This window comes from Suncus etruscus, chromosome 3 (genome assembly GCF_024139225.1).
Source record: "Suncus etruscus isolate mSunEtr1 chromosome 3, mSunEtr1.pri.cur, whole genome shotgun sequence".
Lineage (NCBI taxonomy): Eukaryota > Metazoa > Chordata > Mammalia > Eulipotyphla > Soricidae > Suncus > Suncus etruscus.
The window spans coordinates 19,742,566-19,760,700 of NC_064850.1; the positions used below are offsets into that span (position 1 = coordinate 19,742,566).

The window sequence follows — 18,135 nt, forward strand, 5'->3', positions numbered from 1 at the left end:
GTATTTTATGGACCTGAGTTTTGAGCCGTTCAATAACATGAGCTAGAATAAATAAAAAAATGCGTTGAGCGATATCTTTTGAGATACAGAGTATAAATGTAGGAGCTACACAGATTTATGAGTCCTCTTTCCAATTATGTGATTATGTTGTGACAGCCAGTTGAGTATAGATGGTGAACATATCTATCACTATAATCAAAATACCAAAAAGGAAATAATATAGTTTACAAATGTAGGTCTTTTGGTCCAGATATCTTATGGAACATGTCAGCGGCTTAATAGTAGAAATTGGTATTTGGATTGGGTTCATAGATGACATTTCTTAATATGCAGGGATTTGGCTTTATGAACTTCAAAGCTTTACTGTCTTAGATGATAATTTTAGAATAAAGACAACCTATTTTATCCTTAATACTTAATAGTCAATAAGTAATTACCTTCTTACCGTTCTGGTGAGCAGTATTTGACAGTGATTGTGTTCTTCCATATAGATTATTTTTTAAGAACATCTCATTGATGATGAATGCAGTTAAGAGCACTAACTGCATTGACAACTACCATGAGAATGATAGAGAAGCAGCATGCCTGTCCCAGAGATAGGTGGGGTGGGGAAAGAAAGAGGGGACATTGGTGGTAGGAAAGTTGCACTGGTGTACATTCTATTACTGAAACCCGACTATGAATATTTCTGTAACCACAGTGCTTAAGTAAAGAAATTATTAAAATATAAACAAACATCTCTTTGATAGGTCTTTATGTGGATACCGCTTTTGCTATTTGATACTTTGATATGAAGGCTGAAGAGGATCTCATACATGAATATGTCATTCATTTCTTTAGCAGAAAGCTCCAGTTTTGAAAAAAATTTTGTACATGCATACTATGATGTTTCTGGTAACTTGAATTACAGTTATTTTGAGATGTTGAGGAAAGAACCTGATGTCTGAGCACATGGGAGTTAGCATGGAGTCAGGACTGACTCCTGAGGAGCCATGGTCAAGGCTGTGAATCTCTTCCACTTAGCACTCAGAAGCATCTGTCCAATTTTTAGCTTCCTCATGCTTTGCCTTGAGATGCTGCACTCTGCTCCAGGCAGATATGGTACATGGTCTGCACATTCCTAGTTGGGTTCTCTCGTGGCATATGGGCATTTGATTGGTTTAGCCACTATTCTTTTTTATTGTAAGAATTTATTCAAGAGAAAAAATTGATTAACATAATGAGGTAAACTAACATAACATAATATAGTAATTGATATAATAATAATACATGAACGTTCTTTTTTTTTTTTTTTTTTTTTTTTTTTTGGCCACACCTGGCAGTGCTCAGGGGTTACTCCTGGCTGTCTGCTCAGAAATAGCTCCTGGCAGGCACGGGGGACCATATGGGACACCGGGATTCGAACCAACCACCTTAGGTCCTAGATTGGCTGCTTGCAAGGCAAATACCGCTGTCCTATCTCTCTGGCCCCTAGCCACTATTCTTATTTCAGGAGGTTACACCCAGTGATGCTCAGGGCATACTTCTAGTCTTGTACTCAGGGATTACTTTTGGTGGGGGTTTGGGGGACCATATAGGGTAACAGTAAGCCTAGGCCTAGCATCAGCCTTAGCCACTGTAAATTTATTGCTCCATTCCCAGCCATTTTTCTTGATAAAGTTATTTACATGATCTGTACCGGCCTCAAAAAAATGGAGAAAAGGCTTAGTGATTGTCTTGTCTCATGTCTCATTTCTGCCAACTAGTTAATCTGGTTCTGTTATATGAGTCTTAGTGTTTGATAAGTAGAATGAGAAACTGTAATAGTATTTTATATTTAGCCCAGTCCCCAAGTGTGCTAGTTCCTCTTCATTACAGGGGAAAAAGAGAAAGGAAAAAACCCAGAGATATTGTCTCCAAAGAGCTGACATTCTAAGTATTCTTTTAAAAAGAATGTGGAAAGGTCTATTTCATGCTCTTCTGAATTTCAGTCTCAGAAGTGCCTTTGGTATATGATGCAGATCTTAGTTTCCCATTACCATTTAAGTTCAGTTACATCCGCCTCATTGCTTAAATCGCCATAGAGTGCAAAGGCCTGTGGGTGCTGGAGGCCTAGTATTTATCGCTCTTTACAGGACCCACAGCCTCTCTGGCTTAGTTCAGCCAACTTTATATGTACTGGCTTCTTTGCAATGTTCTACTTTATCAGCATTAACGAAGCACTCTCAGCTCCACAGTTGTTGCCTTAGAGCCAACTGAGGGGGAGGTGGCAGGAAAGAAAAAATTTTTTCAGCCAGTTAAACAACTACATTGTCTTTTTCTGTTGCTGAGGCAATTATGTTCTTTGTCTGTCCTCTCTCTCTCTCTCTCTCTCTCTCTCTCTCTCTCTCTCTCTCTCAATTATGTTCTTTGTCTGTCCTCTCTCTCTCTCTCTCTCTCTCTCTCTCTCTCTCTCTCTCTCTCTCCCCCCCTCCCTCTCCCTCCCTCCCTCTCCCTCTCCCTCTCTCCCTCTCCCTCTCCCTCCTATTTGGAAATTCTGAGGAAGGGGAGAGAGTAATGAGTTGAGAGAACAAGTGCTTCTGCAAAGGCCAAGGGCTCTCCAGTACACATCCCAGCATGAAAGTAGAAACGTAGGAAAGTCCACATCTCAGGAGGGAAGATGTGGGTATCACGTGCATGTGGACATCATGTACACGGGCCAATAACACACATGTGTGTCCTTTGTTCCACGTTACCTTATATAGGGTTTCTCCCAACTTACCCTACTTGGGGCCTATTGTCTAAATGAGAGTTTATTGCTAGGATGGTTACCAAGGACAAGGGTTGGTTGATGGTGGTTTGACCTTCCTTTCCTGGCCCTATTCGTGCTGGAATTTCCCTCATCAGGCCTTAGTTATTGCATCTACAAACAAGGTGGGTCCTGGTAGCCTTAGGGATAGGGACAAAGTAACTTTTTCAAATCTCATCTTTTGGGTTTATTATGTCCCATGAACTCATTGCCTGCTTCTTTCCCCTCTAGAGATTTCACCAACTTAAATTTTTAAAGGGAAAATGGGTGAAGGTCAGTCTTCTGTAACTTCTTCATGCTGATGAAAGGATTGTATAAGGGATGAAACTTCATGCTACTTGAGTTTTAATGGGGCCCAGGCAATGATTCATTGGATTCCAGAGTTGTCAACTTGAGCATCTGAAAAGAGAGAAGACAAGACTAGAACTAGGTTGCTATAATCAGTTAACCTCATTACATCTGGATTACCTATGGGTGTTTTCTTTTAAATCAAGCCTACCATTATACTTTTTTATAGTTACCTCTGTAGAACTAGAATCTGATTTCTACAAAATGGTAAGTTATAGAAAGTTTTCTTTTTAAATTTGTCAGATGGGTTACTAAACCTGATTTGTTCATTGTATTAACACAATAAGCCTGGAGAACTCTTATTTACTGGAAGATCCTGAGGATTAGCTTAGAACAAAGCAGGTGACTTCTATTAACCAAGACATTCATGCTTTTACTTGTTTTTACTCAGGCCACTGTGAAGATTAGCAAGTGAGCTAGAGGTGGCCTCATCTTCCTTAGGAGTGTCCTGGCAGGAAGGAGTTTATCTCCAAGGTTGGAAGAGATCCTGGTCCAGGACTTTTTTTGGATCTGGGAGCAGGGCTCAGGCTGAGGTCTGTTGGTGCAGTTTACAGATCTGGACATTGTTCATTTTCCATAGCAGAGATGATTTCCAGTTCTTCCTTGAGCTAGTCTGTCTCTGATGTCTTCCTGAAGTTAATAGAGTACTTGTAGTGGCACTGGCACCTGTTATTACATACCTGCTCTGTTGCTTATCCTGATCTTCATTTACCTCTATTTTCCTGGAAGAAGATTGGGCTGGCTTTGAGATTTCCTATCTGGATTTATACAAACCAACTTTGTGCCATGAGGTATTAGCATACTTGAAGATATCAAGGAGAAAGAAAAATCAAATGCTTCACTTTACTCAGAATAAGATGCATCTACCTGTTTGTTGTGAGTCTCCGTCAAAGAAGCACTGTGAATATCTCTAGACCAGGGGTCTCAAACTCAATTTACCGGGGGGCCACAGGAGGCAAAGTCAGGGTGAGGCAGGGCTGCATCAGGGATTTCACAAAAAGAAAAAAAAAAGGGGGACAGTGGGCAGGAGCAGCGGAAATGACCTCTGCCCTAGGTGCAAAATATTAACAATTATTCGCTTACCAAATATTCACAATAAAAAAAATCGCATTAGTAAGAAAAAAATTGCAAAAAATCCCATTAAACATTTGCATACCCCAAACGGAACTGCTCGAGGTATGCGAATGTTTAATGCGATTTTTTTCTTACTAATGCGATTTTTATTGTGATTATTCTGTAAGCGAATAATCGCGAATACTGTGATATTTGAAGGTTGGCCTCGGGCCACAAAATGTTGTACGGAGGGCCGCAAATGGCCCGCGGGCCGCGAGTTTGAGACCCCCTGCTCTTGACATAGAACACAAAATTTAAATAATACCGTGCAGTCTGCTGTTGAAAACCTTGATATCCTATAATTTTTAAGTGCCCAAATTTCCAAGAGCACTGTAATATGCATCTAGAGCATTATCTACGATCCTTTTTCATAGACCTCTCCAAATAAAAGCATTAGAATAATTATCCAGATATAATACAAAGATCTCCTTATAGAAATGCCATCAAGTTTTTTTCTTAAACAGAATCTTCAAACCTTCTCCAGAGTGGAAAAAGCATGAAAGCAGGGGCTGGAGTGGTAGAGGATTTGCCTTGCACGTGAACGACTCAGGATGGAGCGAACCGGAATTGATTCTCGGCATCCCATATATTCCCCCAAGCCTGCCAAGAGCAATTTCTGAGCACAGTGCCAGGAATAACTCCTGAGTGCCACTGGGTGTGACCCAAAAACTAAACAAAGAAAAGTATGTAAGCAAAGATGCCTTTCAGAGAGAACACTGCTTGGAGAGAGAAAACCTGCATGTTTTTTTTACCCTCAACCTTCTTTTTTTTGTTTTTGTTTTTTTTTGTTTTTTGGGTCATACCCGGGGGCACTCGGGTTATTCCTGGCTCCGCGCTCAGAAATTGCCCCTGGTAGGCTCGGGGGATCATATGGGATGCTGGGATTTGAATCAGTGTCCGTCCTATGTTGGCCACGTGCAAGGCAAACACCCTGCCACTGTGCTATCACTCTGGCCCCTACCCTCAACCTTTTTTTTTTTTTTTAATTTTGTTAACTTATTTTATTAAGACAACTATGAATTACAAAGTTGTTAATATTAAGGTTGTTTCAAGCATCCATTCTTCAAACACATATCCCACCAAACAGTATCCCTCTTCTCCTGACCCATGTTCACATCTCTCCCAACCTCCAGTATGCCCTCTTGGCATGCATATAATAAATTCATTTCAGTTTTTGCTTTAAAAAAACGTAAGGGAATGAAAATAGAATTATTATAAAATAAATCAAATACTCAATTGGTTATGATTGATTGCTAAATGATTTAACCTATATCAATAAGGAAGTTCAAATAATAAAATGCAAGGTAATATACTTCTTATTGTCAAATACATAAATAAGTTGGCAATTCTGGTATCTAAAATATTGCATTAAATTTTAATATTTAGATTTATTTATTTACAAATAGACTTATTCATTGCCTTATTTGGGGGGGATAAGATTCAGTGTAGTACATGTTGTAATTTTTTTTTTTCAACCTTCTTAATAGTAAAGATTGAAATAAGAGAAGACATTGGGGTTTCTGTTCACATTTCCCCCTTTGGTACAGTAGCAATGACCTTTGCTTGTAGCCATACATACTTACACATATATATTTTTTATTTTTCTTACAAAAAGATAAATCATCAGCACTAATCCCTCAGCCCTATTAGGCTTAGTGCATGTTTGTGTGTGTGTATGTGTGTGTGTGTGTGTGTGTGTGTGTGTGTGTGTGTGTGTGTGTGTGTGTGTGTGTTACCAAACATCAAATTCAGGTCACATGCATACATATCTGTGTCTTACCTCTTGATTTTAGTATATGTGTCTGCCAAAGCTAGTACAGCGGCCTATCTCTTGAAATACATTGTGATTCCCTCCCACCCCCTCTCTCCCTCCCTCCCTCCCTTCCTTCCTTCCTTCCCCTTTCCTTTTCACCTTCCTCTTTTCTTTCCCTCTTCCCTTCTCTCTGCCTTCCTCTTCTTCCCCTAATCTCCCCTTTCCTCCCTCCCAGCCCATCATGAAGCAGTTCTACAGAGATCAAATTAGGTCTTTAAAAAGCATAAAAGGGGGCCAGAGAGATAGCATGGAGGTAAAGCGTTTGCCTTGCATGCAGAAGGTCGGTGGTTCAAATCATGGCATCCCATCCCTGAGTGCCAGGAGCATCTTCTGAGCATAGAGCCAGGAGTAAGCCCTGAGTGCAGCCGGGTGTGACCCAAAAACCAAAAATCAAGAAAAAAAAAAGCATAAAAGGAAAAAGAAAATAAAGGAACAAATAAGAAAAGATTAAGGGCCAGAGTAGTAGTTCAGTGGGTAAGGGTAAGATATTTGTCTTCATGTAGCTGACTGGAATTTGATTCTTGGAACCCATATGGTCCAGTACTAAGCCCCGAGCATAGCCAGGTGTGGCCACAAAACCAAAACAAAATCTTAAGGAACCAATAATGAAGATTCAAATGAAATAATTTAAAAATAGAAAACAAAGCCAATGGAAAGAGCAAAAATGTAAAGGTGCACGTTAGATCTTGGGGTTTTTTTTTTTTTTTTTTGGTTTTTGGGCCACACCCGTTTGACGCTCAGGGGTTACTCCTGGCTATGTGCTCAGAGATCGCCCCTGGCTTGGGGGGACCATATGGGATGCCGGGGGATCGAACCGCGGTCCGTTCCTTGGCTAGCGCTTGTAAGGCAGACACCTTACCTCTAGCGCCACCTTCCCGGCCCCAGATCTTAAAATGTTTATTATATAAATTTTTAATTTTGCAACATGATTTTAACATACTATTTAAATTTTTTTTTTACATAGTAGAAACAGCTTTAAGGTTCTTACCAATATGGAAGAGGTGAGGGGCTATCACCTTTGAAGTATTTAGTGCTGGTGACTTTCTAATCAGAACCATGTTTCATGTGCAGTATCATAGATTTTCAGCAAATGATAAACTAAGAAAAGTTCTCAAATCCCAGTTAGTATTTAGACTTTTTATAATTATGCACTAAAGGAGCATTCACACTAAAGATCTTTTTAAAATTAGGATGTATTACTTGTTGATACCCTTCCCAAATCTTCAGACTTTGAGGAATGTCATCGAGTGCAGTGAGATAGTATTTAATTTAGTATATTCCCAGTGTATTAAAAGGAAGAAAGTTAGACTTTTTCCCATGTGACCCATGAGTCTAATCATGACTGAGCCATGATTCATGATTCACTGAAGAATGTATCTGATAACTTGTTGGGTTTTTTTGTTTTTGGTTTTTGGGCCACACTTGATGATGCTCAGGTGTTACTCCTGGCTATGCACTCAGAAATCGCTCCTGGCTTTGGGGGACCATATAGGATGCCAGGAATCGAACCAAGGTCTGTTCTGGATCGTCTGCATGCAAGGCAAACGTCCTTCCACTGCGCTATTGCTCCAGCCCCAGATAACTTATTTTTTTAATTAAAATTTTAATTGAATCACCATGTGATGCGGTTATAAAGTGGTGCATGACTGAGTTTCAGTTACATAATATTCAATACCTACCCTTTTGCCAGTGCACATTTTCTGCCACCAATCTTCCCATTTCCCACCCTCTTCCATGGCAGACATTCCCTCCTCATTTTTTCCTTTTAGACCCTGTGGTTTGCAATATTACTGAAGGGGTATCATGCATATCACTTTGCCTCCTTTCAGCACCCAGTTCTTGTCCAGAGTGATCATTTGCAACTAGTTATCACTGACAAGTTGTTTTGATCTCTTACTTCATGCCATGTGCTGTTTTGGATGCTGAAGATAGCATGGAAAAACTAAACAGATAAAAATCCCTGCCATATATTGTTCATATGTTTGTTAATTCCATGGTTTTTCTTTTTTTGGGTATCCTGTCTTGGATTTTCCTATTAGTAAAAATCATTTTTTGCTTTTAATTCCCACACTACATTATCTTTGAAAGATGAGACCAGGACCTAACCTTAGAACAGGGTGGCGAACAAGTTTGACACAAAGAGCCAAAATTTTAAACTGCGAGAGTCAGAGAGCCACACCACACAGTGACCTGCCAAAACAGACAAACACTCACACAAAAGCATACAATTTTAACAATAATCTATTAAACACATCTTGCATTTTGCCATTTTGAGTGAGGGTCAAAATCCTGCAGTGATGGCGAGGGTGTGCTGCGTCCTCCACACTAAGAACTCACGGCCAGATGTGACCCAACATGTGCCACACGGGTCCCCTGCTCACTGGCCCGTGCAGTTGTTTTCGAGGGATGGGAGATGGGACTCCGCACTCGGAGATCTCTCCTCAGAGGTCTCTCCTCAGAAGCAGTAGAACAAAATCCAAATTGGCAAAGAGCCACAATATACAAAATAATGATGAGGAAAAGAGCCGCATTCATTTTGGTTGGGAGCCGCATGCGGCTCTCGTGTTCGCCACCCCTGCCTTAAGAACTAACCCTGATTTTCTTCCCAGGACTCACCAGTGGGGGTTAGTATTGCAACAAACAGATTTTAAAGGGTTACAGGCATTGTCCATAATACTAAACTTTGCTGAAAAGGTCAAAGTGAGTTACTAAAATGCCTTTCCATAATGTGCCTTCAGAGAAACAGAATAGTGGCTCCTGATGATGGGATTGCTTCACCAAGAGGACAGTAAGCACCTCCATTTTCGAATTATTCTTTTTGGGCAGCTTTATTTGAGTCATGCCAACTGTTTCAAGGCAAGCTCCTTACCAGCTGTACTTCCTTCCAGGCCCGTTACCTGTTTCAGTATTATCGTCTACTCACATTTTGTATTTTCTGCCTTCCTGTGTTACCTTTATGTTTCTCTGTTCCTTGACTTCAAAACTACTGAGAAACTTTTGTGTCAGATTGTCACTTAGAAGCAGATATAGCCCAGCTCAGATCTGGGGATCCTGGTGACATTCAGCTGCCTCCTGATAGTGCCTAGATTTGTCTTTGTCCAGGTCTCTGAGGTCCAGCAGCCATTCTATTCCTCAAGGTGTGGCCTTTCGGTTACAGCTCTTTTCTGTGTCACTGATGAGTCTTCTTTCAAAATTCCTCTCAAATTCTAAACCATCCCAGACCTTTATGTCTGGGACATAACAGCTTGCCTTTTGCTTTTCTATCTTATACCTCATTTCTCTTAACTCTTCCTCCCCAGTGCTAAAAGTTGAATTATAGAAAGAAGCACACATTTAATTTTGTACAGAAGTTATTTCCAGATTCTTTCCCTAATCCCTGAAGATATTAGATTCCGTCTAAGAACTAGTTTAGAAAGCCAGAGGGTCATCTTTCCTTTTCCTCTTATTCATTTCTCTCCTATCAATATTTTTCCTACTTCTCTGTTTCCTCTTCTTGCATTTGCTTTATTTTTTATCTATGAACCAGACTAAGACACTGATAACTGAAAATAGGCTTTGGATTTGAGTTGGTACATGTTAGAAGAGACAATTTTGTTGAGGGATTGAATGGATAGAAGTGAAGAATATAAAAATGGAATATTTGGTTTTGTTTTACCTTTTGTGTAGCGTTCCCGTCCCCTCTCTGCCAGTGATGCGGAAATGAAAAACCTTGTGGCCCGGGAGAAGAGTCAAGGGAAACTCGGTGGTTCTGTGCTTGGTCTGTCGATGGAGGAGGTAAAGCCATTCCAGACTTTTGTGGGTCTTCACAGGATTCAGTGAGAACTGATGACTGACTGATTCACGACAAGGTTATAGCTTACAGGAAGTAAGTTGTAAAGGGAAAGATTTAAGATGGGAGAAATTTCTTCTCTAAAAACAGCATCTTGAATGGATTTCTTCCGGACTTGGCTCTCTCACTTGTTTGTATCATAAATATCCTCTCCTGTTCTATAACTGCCTGGTTGTGAGTTTTCAAAACAGGCACTCATTTATTTTCTCTTCTTCCATGTAGATCAAAGTTTTGCGGAGGGTAAAGGAAGAGAATGATCGGAGAGGTGGCTTTATTCGCATATTCCCTACATCAGAGACCTGGGAAATATATGGGTGAGGTGACTACCATTTTTTTTTTTCAATCCATATATCACAGCCACACAGTTTTTATGCTTACCACATGATGTCTCTCCTGCTGTGCCCATCTATGTAATGGGCATACCCAGTATTCACATCCAATGTTCACCAGGTGTGAATATTGCCTACCCCTCTACTAGAGCATTAACAGAAATATAATGTAACCATGTATTCGTCTGCCCCCTTTTAAACCGCTGGATTCCTTCCCAACTTTCTAATTCAGGGTTAGTCCTTTCCTAAGCTTTGTGTTGTTATTCATATTAGTGTGTGTAACAGTTATCATCCATATTAGTGCCTATGCAATATTTTATTTCTATTTGGGGGGGTGCACGTGTGGTACACGGAATTTGTTTCCAACTCTGCTCAGGAATTACTTCTGGTGGGTCTCAGGGGGACCGTATGGGGTGCCAAGAATTGAACCTGGGTCAGGTGTGTACAAGACAAACATCTTAAATACTATATACTTTCTTTCCAGGCTCAGTTATTTATATTTTTTTATCTGTTTGTTGGCTTTTTGCTTTTTTTGGTCGCATCCAGCAGTGCTTCAGGGCTTACTCTCAACTCTGAGCTCAGGGATCAATCTTGGCAGGACTCGGGACCATATGTGGTGTTGGAGATCGATTTTGGGTCTACTGCATATAAGCCAAGCACCCTACCTGCTAAACTATCACTTTGACCCCTAAATTATTTACATCTCACTTTATATCCAATAAACTCTTTGGGGGTGGTTTGGGGCCTGTGCCACACCCTGTGGTAACTGGGCAACATATCTGATGCTAGATATCAAACATTTAGACATTTGTTGGCATTCCAATGCAAGTGCCTTAAACCTTGTACTCTCTTCACCCTCAAATTCACCCTTTAAAATAATAATAAAACATATTGATTTTTCCATTGGTTTAAGTAACTAAATTTTAGTAAGACTCTTAATATGTGTATGTATTTCAGTGCACCCATCTCAAAGTTCTAGTTCCAATCCCATTATCAGATTGACCCTGTCCTTTTCTTCATTCACTGTCCCTTCCCCTTTGATTACTGCCATATCATTTTTTCAGAGTATGAGAGTTCTTTTTTGTTGTATATTTTGTTAATTTGCCTTTTTTAAGAAAAATATTTTATATAGGAGAAAAACCAGCTGGCTGTTACCTTACTTCCAGATTTATGTTGCTTAGCTTAATCTCTGCAAGTTTGATCTGTGCTATAGCTAAAGGCTCAGTTTCATCTAATTTTTTTTTAAATTTTGTCTTTCTGAATAGCTGAATTAAAAATTAAAATAAATAGTTGTTTATAAAATAAAATAAATAGTATTCTATTCAGTATGAATGTCATAACATTTTTATACAGTCACCTGTGGATGGGCATTTAGGTTGCTTCCATTTCTTTTTTTGTTTTGTTTTGTTTTTTGGGCCACACTCATTTGATGCTCAGGGGTTACTCCTGGCTAAACGCTCAGAAATTGCCCCTGGCTTGGGGGGACCATATGGGACGCTGGGGGATCGAACCGCGGTCCTTCCTTGGCTAACGCTTGAAAGGCAGACACCTTACCTGTAGCACCACCTCACCGGCCCCTTCCATTTCTTTTTTTATTTTAGTGAAATAAGATAGTATTTATTGAAACTCAGAAAGATGTGAGAAGAGAGAAGAGGGGAAGTTGGTGCTTAAGAGAGAACACAGGCTTTTTCTGAGTGGAAAAATATCAAGTAAAAATATATTGAGACAAGCAAATGAAGTACATATTTAAGAGTATAGACTTGAAGAACAAGCTGTTTCCATTTCTTGACTGCCATAAATGATGCTGCTAAATAAAATGGCTTCATTTTAATTATATAGTTTAATGACAAGTTTTTTGTTTTGCCTTTCTTAATTTTAATTTTGGACCACACTGGGTTGTGTGCAAGGCTTATTCCTGGCACTAGAACCAGTGCAGGGGTCACTCCCAATGGAGTCAGAGGACCTTATGTGGTGTCAGGAATCAAATTCAGGTCTGCAGCTTGTGAAACAAACATTGTATTACTTCTCCAGCTTCTTATGACAAATTATGACAAAAACACCAATTGGAGCCGGAGAGATAGCATGGAGGTAGGGCTTTTGCTTTGCATGCAGAAGGTTGGTGGTTTAAATCCCGCCATCCCATATGGTCCCCCCTAGCCTGCCAGGAAGGATTTCTGAGCATAGAGCCAGGAGTAACTCGTGAGCTCTGCCATGTGTGACCCCAAAACCAAAACCAACCAACCAAACCAAAAAAAACAACACCAGTGTAACCACTGCCATCATCATTACAGTCACAATATTGAGTATTTCCATCAGCTCCAGAGTATGCTCTTGTCCCATTTTTACCCATTATTTTTCATTTTCCTCAGCCTCAGATGTCTACTGATCTGCTTTATGGCATGGTTGGCTTTCTAGAATGTTCTATAAGTAGAATCATACAATATGTACTCTTTGTATCTAGTTTCTTTTGTTCAGTATAATATTTCTGAGATATTTTTTTCCTATGTTGTGTAAAGCAGTAGCCATTCTTCATTACTATTAGTTTATACTCTTTCATCCCTGGAAAGACTTTAAATTGTATATGCCATAGTTTATCCATTCACTTGTTACGTAGCATTTTAATGATGTCAAATTTGATGATATTATTAAGGAAACAGCTCTGGGCTGGAGATATAGCACAGCGGTAGAGCATTTGCCTTGCACACAACTGACTCAAAGAGATGGTGGTTCAAATCCCTGCCCCCTTATGGTCCCCTGCCGGAAGCGACTTTAGAGTGCAGAGCCAGAAGTAATCCCTGAGCGCCACCGGGTGTGACCCAAAAACCAAAAAGAAAAAAAAATAAAGAAAACAGCTCTGAATAAGTCCCATGATTTCTCTGGAGTAAATATTTAGGAATGGAATTGATAGACCATAAGGTAAGGGATAGGAACAGTTATTTTCCAATGAGATATGAGATTTCTAGTCACTTTTCATTTTTTATAGCATTTGGTATTGTCAGGCTTTTTTATTTATTCATTCTAGTAGATTTTAGTATGTTTTGATTATTTTGTTTCTCTGATGACTGTTGATATTAGTATTCATGTACTATTGGACATTTTTTCTCTTTCCCTGTTTAGTATATATGTATATATATCAGACAGTCTATAAATATTATGCAAAATTGTCAACTGTATAGGAATACAACAATCAGAAATTGAAATTATGAAAACTGTATAATTTATAGTAGTACTATAACAAACATGAATACTTACAATAATCTTTAAAAAGGTATGGTATTAAAACACATATATTGGTTTTTCGGGCACACCCGGTGACACTCAGATGTTACTCTAGCTATGTGCTCAGAAATTGGTCCTGGCTTGGGGGGACCATATGGGACGCCGGGGGATCAAACCATGGTCCTTTCCTTGGCTAGCACTTGCAAGGCAGACACCTTATCTCTAGCGCCACCTCGCCGGCCCCCCTCTTGATTTTCTTAATTCAAGTCCTCTTAAGATTTTTTATGTTGTATTATAATATTTAAAGTATGTACAGTGCTGAGGATTGAACTGGGTTTGGCTACATGCAAAGACAATCTCTCTTTTTATTTTTTGTAAGACAATCTCTTTAACCTTTGCACTTTTTCTCTGGTCCCATGACTTTAACACTCTTTGTTGTAAACACTCCTCTCTATTCATTGAATTGCCTTTTACACTTATTGCAATTTAGTGTGCATCTATTTTCTACATATTCTTTTCCATTGATCTTTTGCTATTATACTTTCTTCTCGATTACTTTTGTTCAGTAGTAAATCTTGTTTTTAACTTGTTCTTTCTCTAAATTGGTTTGGTAAGTTTGGGTCATTTGCATTTTCCATATGAATTTAGAATTAGTTGATCAGATTTTTCAAATAAAGTGAGTTGGGTGGTGCCGGAGAGATAGCATGGAGGTAAGGCATTTGCTTTGCATGCAGAAGGTCTGTGGTTCGAATCCTGGCATTCCATATGGTCCCCTGAGCCTGCTGGGAGCGATTTCTTAGCATAGAGCCAGGAGTAACCCCTGAGTGCAGCCAGGTGTGACCCAAAAACGAAAAAAAAACAAAAACAAAGAATGAGCTGGGGATTGCAGGGACATTCCAGACCAGTGGAATTACATTACAGTCCTGACTATACCTCCATTAATTTAGGTCTTCTTTAGCACTACTAGTAATATTTTTTTGCTGTGTTCTGTGTTAGTACCATACCTTTTTAAAGATTATTATAAGTTTTCCTGCTTATTATAGTACTAGTATAAATTATACAGTTTTCATAATTTCAATTTCTGATTGTTGTATAAGAATAGTTTGCTTTTTACATCTAGGAATAGGGTTGCATTATTTTTGCATACTACTTATAGACTGTATCCAATAGTTTTTCTAAACTCACATATAAGTTTTGTAGATTCTGTCATGTTGTCCAGTAATAATGAATTTTAGCTTTTATTTGTAATCTGGATGCTTTTAAGAACATTCTTGCTTGATTACACCAACTAGAATTTTCGGCACTATATCAAAGAGAAATGGTCTGAGCAGATATGTATAATTTGTTCCTGATCTTAGGTTAAATATTTAAGTCTTTCACCATTAAGTGTGGAATCAGCTGTAGACTTTTCATAGATCCCCTTTATCAGACTGACAGACTTCCCCTCTGTTTTTCACTTTGCTAAGAGTTTTTAATCAAAAATGAATGTTGAATTTTGTCAGATGCTCTTGCATTTCTTGAGATAATCATGTTTTTCTCTTTGGGTTTGTTACTATAGTGAATTACACTGGTTTTTGAACATTGAACCAACATTTCATTCCTAAAATAGACTACACGTGGTCATCATATGTTATCCTTTTATATGTTAACTGTGATTTATGGAAATTTTATTTAGAATTTTAACATCTATGTTCATTAAGAAAGTTTGGCTTGCATTTTTCTTTTTCTGTAGTGTGTTTTGTTTTAGTATGAGGGCAATGCTAGTCTTGTAGAATAAAATGCAAAATATTCTTATTTATATATTATTTATTTGGTTTTTGGTTTTGTTTTTTTGTTTTGTTTTGTTTTGTGTGTGTCGTTTTTGGGTCACATCCGGCAGTGCTCAGGGTTACTCCTGGCTCCATGCTCAGAAATTGCTCCTGGCAGGCATGGGGGACCATATGGGATGCCGGGATTTGAACCGATGACCTTCTGCATGAAAGGCAAATGCCTTACCTCCATGCTATCTCTCCGACTCCTGGTTTTTGTTTTTTGGGTCACACCTGGCAGCGCTCAGGGAAGTTCTATTTTTTGTTTGTTTTTTTTTTTTTGGACCACTCCTGGTGATACTCTGGGGTTACTTCTGGCTATGCACTCAGAAATTGCTCCTGGCTCAGAGGACCATATGGGACACCAGAGATCGAAATCCGTCCTGGGCCAGTGACCTGCAGGGCAAATGCCTTTCTACTGTGCTATCGATCTGACCCCAGGGAAATTTTACTTTATGGTACCAGAATATTACAGTACAGAGTTTCTCAATCTTCTTTCAACATTGAAGCAAGAAGGAATTCAGTAAAATACAGACTTTTCTGTACCCTCTACCCAGAATGTAGATCAGGGGTGGCGAACAAGTTTGACACAAAGAGCCAAAATTTTAAACTGTGAGAGTCAGAGAGCCATACCACGCAGTGACCTGCCAAAACAGATAAACACTCACACAAAAGCATATAATTTTAACAATAATCTATTAAACACATTTGCATTTTGCCATTTTGAGTGAGGGTCAAAATCCTGCAGTGATGGTGAGGGTGTGCTGTGTCCTCTACACTAAGAACTAACGGCAAGATGTGACCCAACATGTGACACACGGGTTCCCCACTCGCTGGCCCGTGCAGTTGCTTCCGAGGGATGGGAGACGGGAGGATGCAGCCTGGGGGAGGGAGGGATGACACGCTCGGATATCTCTCCTCAGAGGTCCCTCCTCAGAAGCAGCAGAACAAAATCCAAACTTGGCAAAGATTCACAGTATACAAAATAATGATAAGAGGCAAAGAGCCGCATTCATTTTGGCCGGGAGCCGCGTGTTCGCCACCCCTGATATAGATGAAGCAGGTTGAAACGAGAGACTCCTGGTTTGGGGTTCTTGACACGAGCTGAATATCACCTTGTAGAGAGGTGGGCATCTCTTCCATCCCACATCACTATAATAACCAGCATGCTTTGCTGGCCTCTGGCTCCTCCACACACCATTAGGTTACTCACATACACTCAGGGGAGAGGGTCTTTTAAAAAAATAATAATTTCTTTGTTTAAGCACCATGGTTGCAAGCATGCTCACAATTAAGTTTCAGCAAAATGCACATACTCCAATACAACTTGCCCACCATCCATGACCCCCATTTTTCTCCTCCCCCCGTTCCTTACCTGTCTTTGAGACAGGCATTGTGTTTCTATCATTGTCATGGTAGTTGTTAGTGTAGTTATTTCTCTAACTGCACTTACACTCTTTGTGGTGGTGATCTTTATATCATGGGCTGGTCCTTCTGACCCTCATCTCTGTTGTCTCTGGGTATTATTACTATGCTGTCTTTTATTTTTCTTAAATTCCACAGATGAGTTAGAGTATTTTGTATGTATCTCTCTCCCTTTGATTTATTTCACTCAGCATAATAGTCTCCTTATCCATCTATGCAAAGGCAAATTTTGTTATTCTATTCTATTTTATTTATTTATTTATTTTGGTTTTGGGGCCATACCCGGTAACGCTCGGGTTACTCCTGGCTATGCGCTCAGAAGTCACTCCTGTCTTGGGGGACCATATGGGACACAGGGGGATCGAACTGCTGTCCGTCCTAGGCTTGCGCTGGCAAGCAGACACCTTACCTCTAGTGCCACCGACCCGGCCTCTCTTTATTTATTTTTGGTTTTGGGGTCACACCTAACAGTGTTCAGGGGTTACTCCTGGCTCCATGCTCAGAAATCACTCCTGGCGGGCTCGGGGGACCATATAGGATGCCGAAATTCGAACCAATGACCTTCTGCATGAAAGGCAAAAGCCTTACCTCCATGCTATCTCTCTGGCCCCTATTTTATTATTTTTAACAGCTGCATAGTATTCCATTGTGTAGATACACCATGGTTTCTTTAGCTACTCATTTGTTGTCAGACATCTGGGTTATTTCTGGATTTTGGCTATTGCAAATAGTGCTGTTATGAACATAGGAGTGCAGAGAGCATTATTGTATTGTGTTTTTGTGGCATATCCCTAGGAGTGGTATTTTGCTGGATCATATGGGAGCTCAATTTCCAGTTTTTAAAGGAATATGCATATTGCTTTCTAGAAAGGTTGGACTAGATGGCATTTTCACCAACAGTGAATGAGGGTTCCTTTCTCCCACATCCACACCAGCAGTGGTTGCTTTTGTTCTTTGATGTGTACCAGTCTCTGTGGCATGAGAATAATATCTCATTGTTTGTTTTTTTTTTTTTTTTGATTTTCATCTCCCTGATGATTAGTGATGTAGAGCATTTTTTCTTTTTTCTACTTTTTTTGGGGGAGGGGCCCACACCCGGTGACATGTCGGGGTTACGCCTGGCTATGCGCTCAGAAATCGCTCCTGGCTTGGGGGATCATATGGGATGCCAGGGGATGGAACTGCGGTCCATCCTAGGCTAGCACGTGCAAGGCAGAGCCTTACTGCTTGCACCACTGCTCCGGCCCCATGAACATTTTTTCATGTGCCTCTTGGTCATCTATATTTCTTCTTTGAGGAAGTATCTGTTCATTTCTTCGCCCCATTTTTTGATGGGGTTAGATGTTTTTGTCTTTAAGTTCTGTCAGTACCTTGTGTAGCTCAGATATTTGCCCCTTATCTGATGGTTATTGAGTGAATAATTTCTCCCATTTCATGGGTGACCTTATTACCATTTGAAGCTTCCTTTGAAGTGTAGAAGCTTC

The 18,135-nt window shown here is 39.8% G+C and overlaps 2 protein-coding genes across 2 annotated transcripts in view; one reads left to right on the plus strand and one right to left on the minus strand.

Moving 5' to 3' along the window:
* TTLL5 (tubulin tyrosine ligase like 5) overlaps positions 1-18,135 on the plus strand; it is a 310,256-nt gene that overhangs the window by 79,275 nt on the left and 212,846 nt on the right. Inside the window, exons 17-18 of the mRNA XM_049770318.1 lie at positions 9,708-9,815; positions 10,093-10,184. Of these exons, the coding sequence (XP_049626275.1) occupies positions 9,708-9,815; positions 10,093-10,184 (200 nt within the window). The remainder of the gene's footprint in view (positions 1-9,707; positions 9,816-10,092; positions 10,185-18,135) is intronic.
* Positions 1-18,135, minus strand: part of LOC126004088 (peroxiredoxin-1) — a 1,184,503-nt gene that overhangs the window by 74,054 nt on the left and 1,092,314 nt on the right. The gene's annotated exons all lie outside the window — the stretch shown is intronic.